We start from the raw sequence: 18,981 nt of genomic DNA on the forward strand, positions 1-18,981 counted from the left end.
ACACCATCGGCCGTGGCCGGAACACCAGAAAATACACTCTAGGGGATTTATCTGGGTAGCCGTAAAGCGGTGTTTGTGAGCAGGCAAGCGGGCTGTGTCGCCGACTAGTTTACTGCAGAATACACTGGAACAGTCGCATTTACTGGAACTGAACGAGCGAGAAGTTGCCATAGAAACAGAGAGCGTCAACATGCTGGTGCGTGCATTACAACAGGCTCGCTCACTGCAGTATGACATTTCCAGTCGCCCGAACTTCAGAGGGGAATGAGAAATAGAATTCGGCCCGGCCGCAGCGGGGCATTAACACTCTTTTCTCCTTTCGCCAGTGACGCACGGGAACCATAGAAACGGTGTTTGGGTGCAGGCGAGCGGGTTGTACAACGCGCTCGTTGGCTGCAAAATGCACATCTGCAGTCGCCTTTCAGGGAACTGACAGAGCGAAGCATTGGAGGCATAATTAATCTGCCGTTAGACCGAGATTCGAACTCCGGTCTCTCGTGTGAAAAACCAAAGATTCCGCCACTGAGCCACAGGGGGGAACACAAAGGCTTTCAGATGCACGAGCATATAATAGCGTCAATATGTTTTCTTCCGCTGGTGATTGACGCGTGAATGGGGCGCAGAGGCAGGGTAGCTTTCTTGTACGTAGAGAAAAACTAACCCCGACCGTCCGCTTCTAGCCTCCCCTGTGAACGGCGCATTTTGCGCGGCTCGAACAGAGGGAGAGAGAAAGCTAGCCCCGTGACCGTCCGCTCCTGACATCCCCTGTGAACGGCGCGGTTTGCGCGGCTCGAACAGAGGGAGAGCAGGTATCATCCTCCAAGCAGGCAAGGCAAGCGGGCGCACCGGCGAGCTTTGCGGGTTGGGGGGGAAAGGGGGCGTCTTGAAAAAGACGCCCGGCTCTTTTAGTGCAATGAGAGTGTGTGTCGCGGCAGCGAACACACACACATACACAAAACACAGTAGAAGAGAAAAGGATATGTACGCCGGAAAGCGTCAGCAGAAACGGCGACTGAAGGCGGCGAGATGTCGACCAGCAGCTTCAGATGCACTAATCCCGCTGGGTGCTTGACTCAGACGGCGCGGCTTCCTCTCAGGATCCAGCGATGCGAAGGCCCGCTGAAGAGATGAAAAACTGACCAAACCAGCCTCTCTGGGCCGTATTTATAGCCCTGGCCCCACCCGATTTCGGCGGGACATGACGTAATGGGCGCGAAGCGCCCTCATTGGTTCTGACGGAGGAGCCTCTATCGATAGGCTGGTGCAGTTGCCGCAGAGCAGCCAATGGGCGCGCGAGCTGTCTCGCCCATGTCTGCATGCTGCTGCAATGCGTTTTACATTATTGCAAAATTAAGGATAATTTTTGGCTTCAATATCTCGAGGAAAAGAGGTTTTCCCCTAGCGTAAGATATCTTACGCAAGTACGAGAGACCTCTCGTAAGAGAACACTTGTTTATTAATAAACAATTAAAATGTCTCCTTGCTATATTTGACATATTCATTACTTTTGCCGGTTCTTTGTGACAGCTTTTAGGTGCTTTATTGGCAGCGCCACCAACGGGTCAGCACCGAAAACATGGAGATTTTTTTTCAATCCCTGTTTTGGCAGGGGAAAAACTGATCAGAAAATGTAACGAAAATGTAACGAAACGTTGTAGAAATGTAGTGCAGTAGAAAGTATAATAATTGCTGCAAAAAGTAACGAAGTAAAAGTCAAAAGTATGCACTATTGATTCTACTTAAGTAAAGTACAGATACGTGAAAAATGTAGCCTACTTAAGTAAAGTAACGAAGTATTTGTACTTCGTTACATTCCACCACTGATATTAGTGGAGGGCACTGTACAGTATATACATAAAATACTTAAATGAAATTACTTCATGTAGGGGAGACCGGGTATGGTTGTAACACTTTTTGCTTCAGTAACTCACTGAATTTTGTAGCTATAGTTCTCAAAATTGTATACAAAGTACCCACATGTGTTCACTACAAATGGCACCAATTCAATCCTCTACAAGAATATCACAGACCTCGTGAGTTGGTGTCAAATGCATGGTGTACCTTCGTTACAACCTACCCCAATACCGGGGTAGGTTGTAACACATGCTGGGGTAAGTTGTAACAATTTCACAAAAGAAGCAAAAATGGATGCCACACTATAAGATATGCTTCAAAAACAGGTTTATTGACATAAAAGAACAATGTCTCACTCCCTCTCTGGAACAGACTGTCTGATTAACTTGTGTGTGTATATGTAAATGTGTCTACTTGACAGTATACTTGATAAACATACTTTAATTTCTAACAAAAAACAATATGTGTGTGTGTGTGTGTGTGTGTGTGTGTGTGTGTGTGTGTGTGTGTGTGTGTGTGTGTGTGTGTGTGTGTGTGTGTGTGTGTGTGTGTCTTCTTAATCAGAGTCACAGTGCTGACAAATGAATGCCGGTAACCCTGGAGTGCAGGCTTTGTGGGCCCAGAGACTGCAATAGGCATTCTGTAAAAATATTTACATCAATCAGTTGTATGATAGGGGATGGTTGTAACACTTTTTCAAGAAGTGTTACAACCCACCCCACCCCTGTCAGTCACTGTATAGCTAGCTGTATTAGCATACTGGTTTGAAATTAGCAGGGGAAAACTGCATCACATGTTGCCTAAGAAACTACATTTTAATCTAATATAAGTCAAACTATTTTATCTGCAATAGTCTTGGTCAAAAAATGTACTTTCTTACCTCAAAATCAGTTTTTTCTCTATAAATTCAGAATGTGTCGGTTTCCAGACTTGACAACCACCATGCGGTATCAGGGAGGCAGTAGGTAAATATTGAAATGATCACATGACTCCTATCTTATCTCCAAGTGGTGGAAATTGTGGTGTTACAACTCTCCCCGTGTTACAACCATACCCGGTCTCCCCTACCTCTGTGCAGCTTTGTCTGGCGTAGTTCTCCGAGCGGAAGTGTGACGTAGCATCTAATCAAAAATTTGTGGCCCAATGCCCCGGATAACATAGAAGCTGCTTACGAGGAACCAGTGGAAAAAATACTTTTCCTATTCAAAGGTATTTTCTCAATCCACAGTCACACTTACAATCTCTGTTAAATCATGTCTATTGAAGTCCTTGACAATGGCCGAAATATCACACGGTTTTACTCAATTAAGTTGGATTGCTTCAAGAGTGAGTGTTGCACTTTTTTCCAATTTACAATCCCTGTAAAATCCTCAAAAAAAAAAAAAAAAAAAAACTTATGGCCTGTATTTATTTATAGGTAAACAAGTCTGTAAACAAGCAGCATTGTTGAGCCGAGCTATCCCAAGCCTCTCAGCAGCTTTGGTCTGCCACCATCTGTGACAAAAGTTATTGCTGCCGTCCACGACAAAAACTCAGGAAAAACACTGCTCTTCTTTGACATATATTACTATAGGTGGGTCAAGTGCCGTATCATAAACAAAAGCCCTTAAGATTTGCTCCGAAAAGACATAAGACATTCCCTTTTTTTGGTAGCTATAATGAGATGTTGAAGAAGATGGACAAAGGAAATCCCAAACGACTGGCTGATGGATTTCCAGCACTGACTGGAGAAGTTACAGGAGCCCATCTGATCGACGGTCGGTAGGTGTTTCTAACTTCCTTTTCTATAGATCTGTAACAATACAAAAGACTCACTGACTTCTAGTGTTCTTTTTTTTCATATAGGACTAATCATTTTGTTGGTCATTACTCTTACAATTCCTCCTATAATTCCATGTTTTTTTTTTCTTCTCTTTAGCATTACCTGAAGAGTTTTTAAAATCTAACAGATGTAAAAACTGTCTTCCAACGAAGTGTCAGTCCACTGACTGAGAAGGTGATGAAGAAGCCCCGCTGTGGAATTCCAGATGTTGCTGCGTTCTCCACATTTGGATGCAAACCCAAATGGCAGACCAACAAGCTCACATACATGTGTGTATACAAAACAATGTTATAAAAAAAGAGAAGCAGAAACCGACTGTGGTCCTTTTCCTTTAGGATTGTGAACTAAACCCCTGACATGTCAGAAGCAGAGGTGGATGATTCCATCAAAAGAGCCCTGCAAGTGTGGGCAGACGTCACTCCTCTGAGATTCACCCGTATCTACAGAGGCACAGCTGACATTATGATCTCCTTTGGAACAAAATGTAAGTTTTACTCCTTCTTTTTACTTTTATGTCCATCCATCTATCCATCTATCATCTATCTATCTTCAGTGTAAGTAATTTTAATTGATGATATTTAGTGCAGGCCAATTAGTCCAATTAATCGTAAGTTTGCTTGGCGAACAGCTTTGGAGAATTTGATGTTTCCCCATTCAAAGAGATAAGAGCTGTACTTGCGTGACTGAAAACATTGCTGCCAAGAGAAATGACTTGCCTTAAAGGGACTTTGATGGAGTGTGTGTGTAGAGGCTGCTCACTGCAAAGCCAATGGGTGAAACTTGACGTCCAACCCCTCTCTGGATGTAATGGTCGGAGTTTGAAGGTCACGCCACACCCTAACCCTACCTATAACCCTATCCCTAAACCGAAGTAGGTCAAGTTCAACCTATTACATCCAGAGAGGGGGAGCTGGATGTCAGTTAGCTTTGCATTGAGGACCACTTGGAAGCGGGAGCGATAACGTAAAGGCGGAACTAAAAAACGGGTACGCCACGAGCATGTGAAGTGCGACACTGCACCACAATGGCGCCATTAAGTTGCACTTGTAAAATAATTTATTGAATATATGTCTGTTTTAATTACTGTACACCAAATTGAAGAATCCCAATTCACTTGAATTTGTCATTTCAAATGGTTAAATAGCTTAAAATTCATGATTTAACAGCCATATATGAAGATAGATGCATCAGCAGGATTATTAATCGCATCAATATTTCTTTGAAGTATGTCTTATAAGTAAGCCCAGGTTCTTTGATTTAGAATTAAAAAAGAAGACCTAAATTCTTTATTAAACATTAAATGTAAAACATCTTTCCTACAGATCATGGCGATGCTTTCCCATTTGATGGACCACAAGGCGTTTTGGCTCATGCTTTCGCTCCCTCATCTGGACTTGGTGGAGATGCACATTTCGATGATGATGATTTTTTCAGCTTCCGCTCATCAAGAGGTAAGTTTTGCTAGTTTTTAGATTTTTTTCTTTCTTTGATTTTAGTGATTGAAAAAGTGCAATGACTTCATTACCTTGGCACCCCCTTTAGATTTGTTTAAATGTGTTTTTAACTTGTACCTAATCTGTTCTAAATTCTCTGCAGGTTCTGTCAGTTCCATTAAGTCAAGAACACACATGACAATAAAAATGTTTTAGGAGATTTTTATTGAATAAATTGCAAATCAAGTTGATAAATTCTGAATTAATTTTTGGCGGTATGGCTCTGTTCAGGGAGTCCTCTGACCTTTCATGAGCACCATGAAATAGCAGAGAGTCAGAGGACAGCAGCAGCATAGGGAACGCTCACACAGTTTAGGACTGGGAGAGCTGAACTATTCCCTCTATGAACAGAGCAGCAACGATGACAGAAAAGCAAATGCCACGTTATACACGACAAGGAGGAGCTGGGGAGGTTGCGGGCTGCAAAGAAGCTAGCATCAGCAGTTAGGAGCGAACTGAATCTGTTTAAAGAGGGCGCCCTGTTTTTATCGTAGCCATTAGCAGCGAGGGGAGTTGAACAACTGATGCGCTGATGCAAAACAGCTGATGCATCTCAGCTGAGCAGAACAGGTGATGAGACAGTGTTGTTGGCTAATAGCGTTGGCAGCGTCTTGACTACCTGGCCTGCCAGAACTGACACTTACGCTTAATTTCTGTCAGGTCCATTAAGTCAAGAACACACATGACAATAAAAATGATTTAGGAAATTTGTATTGAATAAATTGCAAATCAAGTTGATAAATTCTGAATTAATTTTTTGGCAGTATGGTTCTGTTCAGGGAGTCCTCTGACCTTTCATGAGCATCATGAAATAGCAGAGAGTCAGAGGACAGCAGCAGCATAGGGAACGCTCACACAGTTTAGGACTATAATAGATCCAATCTAATGGGGGAAGCATCACACCAAGCTGGAGCAAGCAAGGACACATGGCAACAAGCGTGTTTCTGTAGCCAATTTAACAATTGTATGGGATCTATTGGGGGAAGCTACACCCCTAGCAGCAGCAAAATCTGATACAACAAGCATGTTGTATAATCGCGGAACTATTGCTAAAACTAGTGTAATTTGGCAGGGGAAGCATACACCCCAAGCAATAGCTCCGACTAGCGGCAACAAACTAATACAACAAGCATGTTGTATAAATCACAGAACTTATTGCTAAACTAGTGTAGTTTGGCAGGGGAAGCATACACCCCAAGCAATAGCTCCGACTAGCGGCAAGAAACTGATACAACTAACATGTTTGTATAACCATAGGACTTGTATTAAAACTAGTGTAGTCCGGTCGGAGAAGCATACACTCAAGCATATATTCGATAACATTGCACTAGCAACCACCATATAGGAATAGTACTGATAGCAATATTGCGGAAATGACAGCATATTACTGATGCCTGATAGCTTAGCACAGCATGTGACAATGACACCAGGTATAAGCCTAAAACAAAGCCATGTTCCAAATAACGACTGGGCTAAATAACATTGAACCCTAACCCAATCTGCGGCCTGTATGTCAGGGACCTTTGCGTGTGCTGAGAGATCGAATTTCTGCTTCATCCGCCTCTGCTGGCGTTCAACAGAGGCCTTGACCCTTGGTAGTGGTCCCTGAGGCAGTGCTGGGCTGAGCCTGTCAAGGGGAAGTTGGAGCTCACGGCCAAGCATGAGGAAAGCTGGAGAGACCTCCGTTGTAGAGTGTTGGGTGGCCCTGTAGTGCAGCAGTGTGTGACGGATGGCCTGTGAGAAGGTCCATCCCTGGAACAGGTGTGCTCTGAGACTGAGTGGAAGCGTTCAACGCCACCGTTAGCTTGGGGATGATAGTATGCCGTGCGGATGTGGCGAATACCCTTGTTTTTGAGGTATGAGGTAAACTCAGCCGAGATCAGCTACAGGCCATTGTCAGTAGTGATAGTATTTGGGAGGCCCCAGCGGGAGAACAGAGAGTCCAGAAAGTTGATTATGACCAGAGAGGTCACAGAGCCGGTGGCAATGAGCTCGGGCCATTTCGAGTGCAGGTCATAGACAACCACTAGGAAGCGTTGGTGATGAGGAACTCCCTGTATCTCACCACATATGTTCAGCTGCAGGTGATCCCAGGGCTGTGATGGCCAAGCAAGAGGTTGTAAGGGTGGGTGGGCCTGGTGACCCGTCTTACCGCTCAAGAGACAGGCGGCACAGTCTTTCACCAGGGCCTCAATGTCTTTATCTATCCCTTGCCACCAAACCCGGTTTCTGCAGCGCTGTTTCAACTTCACAATACCCAGGTGGCCCTCATGAGCCATTGCCAAGACACGTGCACTTAGGGTGCTGGGGATGACTGTGCAGAGGCCGCGTGCCACACAGGTGTTGTTCCAGCAGGACAGCTCCTGTTTTATTCTGGAAAATGCTGCCAGCCCCTCCGATATCTCCTGAGGCCAGCCATTCAGAATATAGACACAGAGCTGAGAAAGAATCGGGTCCTGTTCAGATGCGTCCTTCAGTTCTTGTAACGATACGACGGCCTGGAGGGGTGTGTGTAACATCTGGACAATGTCCCGTTCCACCTGGTGCGTGTCGGTGTGTGTGTGTATGGCAGGGTGGGGTGGAGTAGCGCGGGACAGTAGATCAGCCACAACGTTGTCCCTGCCAGGGGTGAACTTCAGGTCAAAGTTATACTGGCGAAGACGGTCAGACCAGCGGTGTAGCCGCAGTGGTCTGTGGCCTGTCCCAGACGTAGAAAGCAGTGCAGTCAGGGCCTGGTGATCTGTCCTCAGGGTGAAGGAGTGGCCATAGAGATACAAGTGCCACCTCTCGCAGGCCCAGATGCAGGCTAATGCTTCACGTTCCCCCACCGAGTACCGCTGCTCCGTCTGATTGAGGGCCCGCGACGCAAAGGCGATGGGCTTCTCCACGCCCCGCTGAGTCTGTGACAATACTGCTCCTATGGCTGTAGCCGACGCATCGCAGGTCACCAAGGTGGGGCTAGAGATATCGAAATGAGCCAACACTGGAGTTGTGGTTAGCTGCACCTTGAGTGCCCGCACCGCCTCAGAGCATGCCTGTGACCATATCCAAGGCTCATCCTTACGCAGCAGTGGTAGCGTAGTGGGGCAGTGGTAGCAGAATAATGTGGGAGGAATAATTACCGTAGTGGGGCAGTGGTAGCAGAATAATGTGGGAGGAATAATTACCGTAGTGGGGCAGTGGTAGCAGAATAATGTGGGAGGAACTTCAGATAGTAGCCTGTCATGCCCAAGAAGGAGGCGACCTGTGCAGCCGAGCTGGGTTCAGGAATTGCCAGTATATAGCGTCTACATTTGACTGAAGTGGTGTGACGCCATCCGCCGACAGTCGGAAACCCACATACTCAATGGTCGGTGCAGAGAAAACACATTTTTTAACATTGATGGTTAGTTTGTGTTCAGCTAGGGCTGCAAAAACTCTGCTGAGGCGTTCATCATGACTCGCAGGAGAAGGCCCATGGATAACCACATCATCCAGGTAAATGGCCACCCCCGGTATACCAGCCAACACCGACACCATGATTTTTTGAAAGCAGCTGGGGGCGGAGCTAAGCCCAAATGGCATGCGCGTATAACGAAACACACCTGCATGGGTCTGAAAAAAAAATCTGGATGTGTGCATGTTCAAGAGAGACACACTGGCACCTGTGTCCAAAAGCAGTGGGATACACACATCATTTAGGCGCACTGAGCATGCTTTAAATGAGACTGGTCCAGAGTAGACAGAGTAGACCAGAGGGTGACTCAGCTGGAGCCGAGCAGCAGACTGAAGCAAAATGGTTGCATTTGCCACAGTTGCGACACGTTTGGCCACGGGCTGGGCAGTTCTGTGCTCTAGACGGATGAGATGAAGATCCACAGTTATCACAGGGCCGTGACGCTAGTGTTTGTGGGCATGGCTGAGACCGATGCTACGTCTCAGTAGCATAACTGCAGAGAAGTCTGCTGCCGCCAATGTGTCGTTCTGGCCGGGCTGTAATATTGATGGGGGAGGGGGCTGGGTAGTCCGTGATTGTTTGCTGTTTAGTCAGCGCAGATGCACATGCAGCTGCACTCTCTATTTGTAATGCAATCGTGATTGCTCGGGACAGTGATAAATCATCTGGTTCTAATAGCAGAGTTTCACGTACTTTCGCGTTGTTGGTATATTCAATTAACTGGTCGTGAAGAATTTCGTCCTGCAACGCACCGAACTTGCATGTGCTGGCCAATCCACGCAAGTTGGCTACGTACTGTTGCACTGACTCACCGGGCAGCTCTTGTCTTTGGCGGAACAGAAAACGGCGCAAGAGCGCACTCTGTGGGGCCGCAAAGTCAGTAGTTCCACGGCTGTGTCATAATCGCTTGTGGCGCCTGACTCAAGCGTTCCCAGCTCACGCTGACCCTCGGCTCCCAAGCAATGCAGTAACAGCGCCCTTTTGCGGGCTGTGCTCACGTCAGTCAGCCCCACTGCCAAGATGAAAGTCTCGAAGGACTGTAACCAGCGAGTCCAGGGAATCGGAGGCTCACCAGGTAGAGCGAGGAAAGGAGCAGGAGGTGGTAGTGCGATATCAGCCATCCTCGTCGCCAAATGTTGTGTTTGGTAAGGATCACACTGACACAGGGAGTAGCATCAACTTATCATAACTTTTACTTCCAAATCACTGTCTTTTCAGACCCAAGTAAATGAACGCATACATTCGTCAGGCATAACAGAATGATTCAGCACAATCGAACTCTATGCATTACTGAACACTAACTCAATGCATTATTAAACCCCATTGAGAGAACACAACAGAAATGACTTCATGTCTCTTCCTACAGCTTTTTCTGGCGTAGTTCTCGAAGCAGAGGTGTGGCGCAACCAAGCGGCAACATTCTAATTTGAAAAATGAAGTCTACCCGGAAGTGCGAAAAACTGCAATACATCGAAAATCCGCTAGGGGCAGGTCCCAAAAGGGAGCAAATGTCCATACACCCCTATGTTAAAATGTCCGTTTTCACAGCATAAATTCATGTTTTTACAGGTTGGTCCCATGGACTTTTATTGTATTTTTCGATAGGTTCCGAGTGCCTGACAACTGTGAGGGGGGTGAATTTTTTTCTAACTCATTAGTTTAGATCGTATTTAGATATAAAATGTATGACAAATAAGGGCGCAATTGACAGCTTGATTGACAGCTGACAACGAGCATAGGCTGCGCCGAGTGGAATTCCTGAAATTTGACGTCTCGGCCATGATCTGTCACAACACATCAGGTCTGTAAGTTATCCTTTCTGAACATTTGTATTGAAATATGGCGCCGCCCATACCCCCCATAAATGGCCTCAAAACCGTTCTTCAGAAGTCTATGGGTGACGTCACAGACGCTTTGTCCATATTTTTTACAGTCTATGGGCGCAACTGATCAAGAGTTTCTGGCCCAACTCTCCGGACAATATAGATGCTTACGAAAATCCAGTGCAAAGAAAAGTTATCTTTTTTTTAAAGGTATTTTCCCAAACAATCTAGGAATGCTGAAACCACAATCGCACTTACAATCTCTGTATCCATGCTCAGAAAACCTCTTAGAATAGCTGGTCTTTGTTTACAGGTAGACAAGTCTGGGCTTTTAATGGAAACAACGTTGAGCCGGACTATTCCAAGCTTCTCAGCCGCTGGTCTGCCATTATCCGTAAGAAAAGTTAATGCTGCCGTCCACGACAAAAACTCAGGAAAAACACTTCTCTTCGTTGACAAGATGTACTACAGGTTGGTCAAGTGCCAAAGCATAAACAAAAACTCTTGGATTTTGCTCAAAAAAAAAAAAAACTATTGGAAAGAAACTGTTGGAATATTACGTTTCTCTTTTTTGGGGTAGCTATGATGAGAAGACGAAGAAGATGGACACAGGGTATCCCAAACGACTGGCAGATGGATTTCCAGGGATGACTGGAGAGGTTACAGCAGCCCACCTGTCCAAAAGTAAGTGTTTTTAACCAACTTTCTACAAGCATTAAAGTACAATGATTAGACCTCATAAAGATAATGATTTTTTTCTTCCAGGTTACATTTATCTCTACAGCGGGACAAAGATGTATATGTTCACATCCAACAGTAAGAGGCTTCTCCGTGTGATGAGGCGCAATTACTTCCTGTCCTGTTCGTCAAGATTTAATTACAAATGTAATGCAGTGTAAAAAAAGTTGCTGCTTTAAATTTTTGAGTTCAATCAACTTGGTCATTTCAAGTTAAATCACATTAAACTGACTTAAAAAGTTAGTTGAATCTTGTATTGCTTATTTTTATTAGTTAAAGCAATGTAAAAACATATGTTGTTGTCATAACTTATTGATCATATATTTTTTTAACGTTGTATACCACTTTAAAAAAAAGTAATGCATGTGCATAATCCATTGTTCATTGAATCTGTCTGTTGTTCAAATTTGTTATTGGACTCTAATATAGCTGTTAACTAATTTTAAAAGAATGTATATTTACAGAATCTGTTTAATGTTATTTTCAAATAAACTAAAGTGCCTTATCCAACTCAAGAAGAGTATGTGAGCATGTTCAGATTGGAAGCAATAATTGTTTTTGCCAGGTTAAATACTTTTGAATTTAATGTTAAAGAGACTCAGAGACGACTTACTGAGCAGACTCAAATTGTAAATCCAATTTCAGTGATCGGCTTTGTAAAATCTTGAATATCAAACCATCTTAACTCTCAATAATAATTAAATCTCTAGAGCTTTATAAAAGGTCATACTTTTTGTCAAGGCACGTTGATGCTTGTTGAAGTTGATATTAGCGTTTCTGAGTATAGAGCTATGAGGGATAGATTAGTCTTGTCATCGCTATGTGTTTGTAGTTCAATAAAAACAAGTAGAATTTCTGTTAAAGGATCACTGGGACATATATGGACAAACTACCTGTGTTTACATTTTAGGGCATGAGTAGGGGTTTTTGGATACCTCTGTTAAACAGCCTCAGGGTTGTGTTTTTGCATTTGCGTCTTTCATTCGTCATTCATGGCAGGATTTTGAAAACTTGTATAGGCACTGGATGTGCCCTGAAGGGAATTCCAGTGGTTATGTAAAACTTCAATCAAAGCCTAAAAAAAAAAAAAAAAGAACATCGCTTCTGTCCTGTCATTTTCTATAAAAACGTAATGCTTATTAAATTAAACATTTACAGGAAACAAACTCTGCCCACTTTGAAAAAAAAATGTGTCTGGAGTGATGTAAAAGTAATGATTGGTATATACCTTGCAAATAACACATTATATATACTGTATTCAAATAGTAAATATAGTAAATAGTAAGTATTTGTATATTACTAACATCAAAGTGTGTGTGACAGAAATACTCTCCACAGCAGGACACGACTCTTGAGATGAATTTGGTCAAATGTATTCATTCACCTGATCATTAAAGGCTGTGAGATGTCTTGGCTGTTATTCTACATGACATTTTGGGATATCGCATAAAACTCTGGATGGAAACGCCAAGACGTGCGTGCATTCTAAAAATGCGCATTAAAAAGTGTACATTGTTCTCTTGAACATGTGATGGAAACCCTGCTTTATTTGCAATTTTTTTATGTGCAACTTTGAATTGAAACTGCTGTATATTGAATGCCCTGCTGATTTCTAATGTGTTTATTAATGTGTTTTCTCAATTGCTAAGACACATTTTTGAAATTTTAATGTAGAAATTTAGACAATGTAGAAACGTAGTGTAATGTATAGCTACACACACACAAAAATGGTTTAAGTTGAGTTAACTAACAAAATTTTATAAATATGTCAAATCCAGGTGCATGACAAAAAAGTACATAGAAAATGCAAAACAAAGTCAGCACATTGTTGCTCTCACTGTCTGAACAAGAGCTGATTTGCTCAAAACATCACATTATTCTGATAGTGTTTTAGGCTGCTTGCAATGTTGAAAATAAAATCTGTTAGTGAAGATAAAAAAAAAAAACTAGTTCTAAAATAAATAAATTAGATCTAAAGTTATAACATAATATTAATCATACCTTTCCACTTGTAAGGCTGTCAACTTACGCTGCTATTTTGAACCAATAATCGGAACAAAAGGCAGTTGAAGGATGACGTGTATAATTCAAATATTTATCTGACTCCAGTATAATTAATCTGACTCCATTAAGGTTGTTGTTATTCTTTAACCTCTTATTCTTTAAAGGTAAAAGTCTTTCTTAGAACTGATAGGAAAACGTAGGATTTAACCTGAACGTTTAGATAACGAAAGTTATAATCACTTTAGCTTTCAACGTAATCAGTGATAAAAGGAAAGATTCTCAAAGCCTTTAAAGCAGGCAAAGTTATTTATTAAGTTACATGTTTAAATTTACAGACAGTAGAATGGAACAACATACTGTATAGAAACTCAGTTGTAACAAATAATGAAGAAGAAGAGGCCGTAAAAGCCTTGCTTGTAGTATGAAAGCCTTTCTCCTAGATCAACAGTTACCTTTCCTTCTTATACCCTGAGCAAAGCATTGTTAAACATGAGTGGAATACCAACACCAAACCCAACTGACAGGAAACCAAAAGATGAGGCAAATGGGTAGTGATCAAGAGGGGGAGAAGAACATTAACATATTCTCCTCAATGCATGTTTAACCAATACCTAGATTGTACAATAGAATACTTTAATATCTCTATTAAGTTCACCACCATTCATTTCATTTTATAGGCTGTCAGATGAGACCAAACATGGCATAGTTACATATTAGAACACACCAGTAAATAAACAGTAGTTGAAAGCATATGTCCTCCTGTGAAGAAAATGGTACAGACGTGTCATTGAGGTGCAAACGACTCTGTCTCTCCCAACAGAACCATCCGGTGCCTGGAGTGTCCCAACAGTCCTCAATCAGCATTTTGATGAAATCCCTTACTAGATAGGTATTAGCATACTGTGATGATGAAGGCCATTGTGCCACGTTTAATTCACATGTATACCTTTTTGAAGTACTAGGGCAGTAAAGAGTTATGCCCATATTTGCTCAGCCCTACACACTCAGAAGCAAAAATGCCAGTCAGAAATTGGAAATGCATCCCATCTAACCAGAAACGCGGATCAAATAAATTTCCTCCAGGGATGAAAATGACCAGAAAGGGGGATATCAAAAGCAGAGGCAGTGAATACAAAACCCACAATCTTCCTAAAGCAGCCTATTCAGAGTCATAGGTGAAGTCATCGTCAATACAAACTTTTGTCTGACATGTTTAGACAGGAGCTTAAAAACCCCTGAAACTATGAGAGTTTCCCACTCCCACCCCCGCTAATACCACTGCTGATTGGAAATGATAAAACACGGGACAAGCCCCTTTTTAGACGATCTAGACTTATAAAAGACAGAAGCAGAGACTCTGGAGGACACTTTTCTTTCCCTGCAGAGGAAGAGGACTGCAGTATGGGGCACTTGACAGCTCTTGTTCTGACACTTGTGGTGTATTTGTCTCTTTGTGATGGCGCACCTACGACTGCATCATCAGAAGACCATCAAATAGCAGAGGTCAGTACCCAAATGCCTTATATGTACTCATATGTTTCTTATCTAATCTATACATTAATGTTATAAAACATTCCTTTCTCGTTCTCCCCAGGCTTATCTGTCACAGTTCTACAGGGACAATAATGCAACTAAATCCCGCAGCAGAACGATGATCCTCCCAGATCTAGAAAATGAACTGAAGGTCATGCAGGCGTTTTTTGGACTGGAGGTCACGGGCAAGCTGGACTCAAACACTCTTGAGACGATGAAGCTGCCACGCTGTGGAGTCACTGATGTGGCCAAATTCAGCCACTTCCAGGGGAGACCCAGTTGGAAGCAGAGCATTGTAACATACAGGTTGGTTCAGCATGTACCTGTGCCTTCCAATCAGTAGAGCAACATCGAGGTCATGGGTTCGATTCCCAGGGAAAGCAAAAAGTGATAAAATGTGTACCTTGAGTGCAATGTCAAAAATGATACAATAATCTGCCAAATGCATAAATGTGAAATGTTTAGCTCCTTAATGAAATAACAAATCAGTTTGTTCCCAGAAATTCAACCAATCAGATTAGACCTTGCCAGATATAGAAATGCTTTCCAGTTTTCTGTGCAAAATGCATGAGACTGTCGACGAAGGGGTTTGCAGTTCTTCTCTATTGTGACGCATATCTGAGTGAAACTGCTTCTCGAACAAGAAAAAATGTAGGGCGGGTTTGGATGGTTGTGGTTTGCTATTGGTCGATCTCATGTGAGTGACATGTAGCCCCGCCCTCACACCACTAAACATGTCATCAGAGAAGAGACTAGGGGCCTTATTTTAACGGTCTAGGCGCATGGTCTAAGGCACACAGTGCAGTGCAAGTGACGTGTCCGAATCCACTTTTGCTAGTTTAACGACGGGGAAAATGGTCGGCACGCCCGCCGCATGATCTAAAAGGGTTGTCCCAATTCTCTTAATGAATGGGTGTGTTTTGGCTGTAACGTGCAATAAAAAAATCAGAGTCTCATCTCCCATTCCCTTTAAAAGCCAGTTGTGCTCGCGCCATGGCGGATTCGCTATTTATTTACATGGTGGAATTTACAAGCGGAAAAACTGAACGAGTCTCCAGAGAGGATACGGATCTGCTGTGCGCGAGGTTAAAGCGCGCAAGCAGACCATCTACGGGACAAGCCGGATTCCACCATATCTTTATGTACACAATAATAATCTTTTACATTGTAATCCCTTTATTTTTTAATATGTGGCATGTTTGCTGCTGCGTAACAACCCTGTGTGGGTAATAAGCGGAGTGTACGCGCGTTGTGCATCTGCCTATAGGCTCATATTACTAATGCGACTTTTAAATAACAAACAAAAATACTGCGCCATTGACTTTAGACCAGGTCTTTGTTGGTCAATGGCGCAGTCTATTTCAGTTGTATGATAGGGCCCTAGATGTCGCTGCAAGAAGATGAGGAAGTTATTTTGATTAAACACTATAGGTGCGCATGGAAATGATAATGTGCATGGATAAATAATTTATAATAAACACTGCAATATTCCATAAAAATATGAATTATCAATTGGTGTCATGGTGACTTTTAAGGATACTAAACATGATTTGCTTCTTTCTCTATTAGAATTACTGAATATACATCACAGTTGAGCCAGAGAGATGTGGATGCCATTATTGCCAAAGCTTTCCAGCTCTACAGTGATGTTATTCCACTCGATTTCAAACAGATCTACAGTGGCACAGCTGATATCATGATTCTCTTCAAAGCTGGATGTAGGTTCTAAACACATCCTTCATTTCCAAATATATATACAGTATATATATATATAAAACATTTCTTCTTTTTTTTCTTCCTTTTAGATCATGGAGATTTTTACCCATTTGATGGGCCTAATGGGGTTCTGGCTCATGCCAACTCACCCGGTCCAGAGCAGGGAGGAGACACACACTTTGATGATGATGAGACGTGGACCCTAAGTTCACGAGGTGAATGCACAAATCACATAGAATCACATGCTTATGTGTATGTAAATTATTACAAGCTTATTTAAAAAAAAATCGTTAATTGCTTTAGGTATAAACCTGCTTTTGGTGGCTGCTCATGAATTCGGACATGCACTGGGACTAGATCACTCCAAAGACCCTTCAGCTCTCATGTATCCAACTTACCGATACGTCAACACGAATGGCTATACACTTCCCCATGATGACCGACTTGGGGTCCAGGCCCTGTATGGTAAAAGGTTTTTTTTTTTTTTTTTTTTTTTTTTTTTTTGTGATATAAAGAACTGTACTGTAATAGCAATAAATTAAATACAATACTTGTTATCATTATTATGGATAAAACAATCAATAAATATGTATTTTCCACCCATTTTCTATAATGTTTCAGGTGTTCGAACGTCAATAGATAAACCTGAACCAAAACCAGAACCAAAACCAGAACCAAAACCAAAACCCAATCCTAAACCAAGCCCACCAGAACCGTGCAAGCGTGACTTAGTATTTGATGCAGCAACCAGCGTTCGTGGAGAACTGTACTTCTTTAAAGATAGGTAAGAATATAATTTTAGTTTAAATTGTTTAATATTATATATATGTATATTAATCTGAATATGGGAAACAATTTTATTTATTTTTTTATCACAAAATTATAAACCTAATGTGGTTTTGGCAATGTCATTGGTGCAAGTTCATGTAAAAATGTTTACTAAAAAAGTTTAATTTAAAAACAATGTCATTTGTCATGCCTTCATGTCCATCAGGTATTACTGGAAAAAGGGCTACTACAGTGGACTTGCAATGCATGAAATAAAATCTACCTGGCCATCCATTGACTCTGTTGATGCTGCTTATGAGTTCAGTGGTAGAGACATTAGCTTCCTTTTCAATGGTAAAGTCTCATTTCCTATGGAGTCTTTAAGTGGTGTATAAAAAGGCTTCAGTAAATGTAGTTGTGTGTGTGGTCTTTCACATTCAGGTCAGCAGTACTGGGGAGTAAAAGGCAGCACTACTTTGCCTGGATATCCCAAACCCATAACCAAATTTGGATTTCCCACATATGTGAAAAAGATTGATGCAGCTGTACACGTGAAATCAACCGGACGCACTTTGTTCTTTGTTGGAAGCAAATACTGGAGGTGAGAAAACAATATAATATTGTGGTGGTTATACTTTTTTTTTTAAATAACATCAAAACTAACATAATTTTAACAATGCAGCTTCAATGAAAGAACAGCTCAGATGGACAGAGGCTTTCCTAAAACTATTCAGCATCATTTTCCTGGCATTGGCTCACAGGTGGACGCTGCTTTTGAAAATTATGGTGAGCTTAAACACAAAAAACATTAACAATTCATTCATTCATTTTTTAATGCTGTTCCCTTTTGTATTTTCCCTGAATAATTTTTTCCCCCTCATTTTTAGGTTATCTGTATTTCTCAGAAGGTCCAAGGCAAACGGAGTATGATTTCTCCTCAAAACGAGTGAATCGTGTTCTGTTGAACTATGGATGGCTGAACTGCTACTAAACATTTAACTGAAAATAGACATTTTCTGTCTCAGTATTCCTAATAATGTACCTATATTTTCTATTTTGTACAGACAATGCCACAATGTATGAATGTATGATTTTTTTTTAAAAATAAATATGATTAATATTCACAAAAACTTGCAACTCAGTTCTAACTCATCTTCTAATATAATAAATGAAAATATTTAAGAAAAAGTGGATGCATTTTTTCCTGCAAACTGAACAAGCCATTTATGCAAATCAATATAACTTATTAACCTGTTTAAAAATGCATTAAAACTGAATAAAAATTAAAAAAAACTCTTTTATAATGAATATATTTCAGTTTCTGAATATAGAATAAGACACTGTGGAGTGTAAAGTCAAAAATGTCTAGATGGTGTAACTTTAAGATTATAAAAAAGGCACAAATCGTTTTAAATAGTGGCATAGCCTACATAGTTTGGCATAGGCCTAATCTTCTATTATTACTATTTCTTAATATAAATAATAAATAACCAAATAAATAATAATATAAACAAACAAATAAATAAATAAAGCAGTGAAGCAATTTTATTTTTATTATTAATATCAGATTTTTCTCTGCCAAATCAAAGTTAGAGTGGACTGTGTGTCAAAATCACACATTTAAAAACCTTTTATGAAAAGGCACATTTTGTTAAATCCAACAAAACTTTAGCTATTCCACGAAAATGGTATAAAAGTATTTCAAAGATGTATGAAAACAACATGGAGACAAATATTACATTTCTTAGAACGTTTTAAAAGTGTTTTAAAAAAGATTTCACCTATGTAATGCTC

The 18,981-nt window shown here is 41.5% G+C and overlaps 1 protein-coding gene and 3 long non-coding RNA genes across 4 annotated transcripts; all 4 read left to right on the forward strand.

The window, feature by feature from the left end:
• The first annotated feature begins 2,702 nt into the window (after positions 1–2,702).
• On the forward strand, positions 2,703–3,611 carry LOC309489670. The gene is made up of 4 exons (XR_014202473.1): positions 2,703–2,819; positions 2,933–3,063; positions 3,272–3,427; positions 3,508–3,611. It is a non-coding gene; the product is annotated as an uncharacterized lncRNA (long non-coding RNA).
• Positions 3,612–3,857: 246 nt separating this feature from the next.
• Positions 3,858–5,676, forward strand: LOC309489668. Its single transcript, XR_014202471.1, has 3 exons — positions 3,858–3,945; positions 4,012–4,160; positions 4,999–5,676. It is a non-coding gene; the product is annotated as an uncharacterized lncRNA (long non-coding RNA).
• Positions 5,677–10,545: 4,869 nt separating this feature from the next.
• LOC309489667 lies at positions 10,546–11,676 on the forward strand. Its single transcript, XR_014202470.1, has 4 exons — positions 10,546–10,638; positions 10,742–10,899; positions 11,009–11,112; positions 11,194–11,676. It is a non-coding gene; the product is annotated as an uncharacterized lncRNA (long non-coding RNA).
• Positions 11,677–14,011: 2,335 nt separating this feature from the next.
• mmp30 (matrix metallopeptidase 30) lies at positions 14,012–18,382 on the forward strand. Its single transcript, XM_082158519.1, has 10 exons — positions 14,012–14,673; positions 14,765–15,009; positions 16,273–16,421; positions 16,509–16,634; positions 16,723–16,884; positions 17,041–17,203; positions 17,414–17,541; positions 17,629–17,788; positions 17,870–17,973; positions 18,075–18,382. The coding sequence occupies exons 1-10, from the start codon at positions 14,572–14,574 to the stop codon at positions 18,176–18,178; spliced, it is 1,443 nt and encodes a 480-aa protein (XP_082014645.1). The 5' UTR covers positions 14,012–14,571; the 3' UTR covers positions 18,179–18,382.
• Positions 18,383–18,981: the final 599 nt, after the last annotated feature.

Source organism: Leuciscus leuciscus (genome assembly GCF_965113295.1).
Source record: "Leuciscus leuciscus genome assembly, chromosome: 24".
NCBI classification, from domain to species: domain Eukaryota; kingdom Metazoa; phylum Chordata; class Actinopteri; order Cypriniformes; family Leuciscidae; genus Leuciscus; species Leuciscus leuciscus.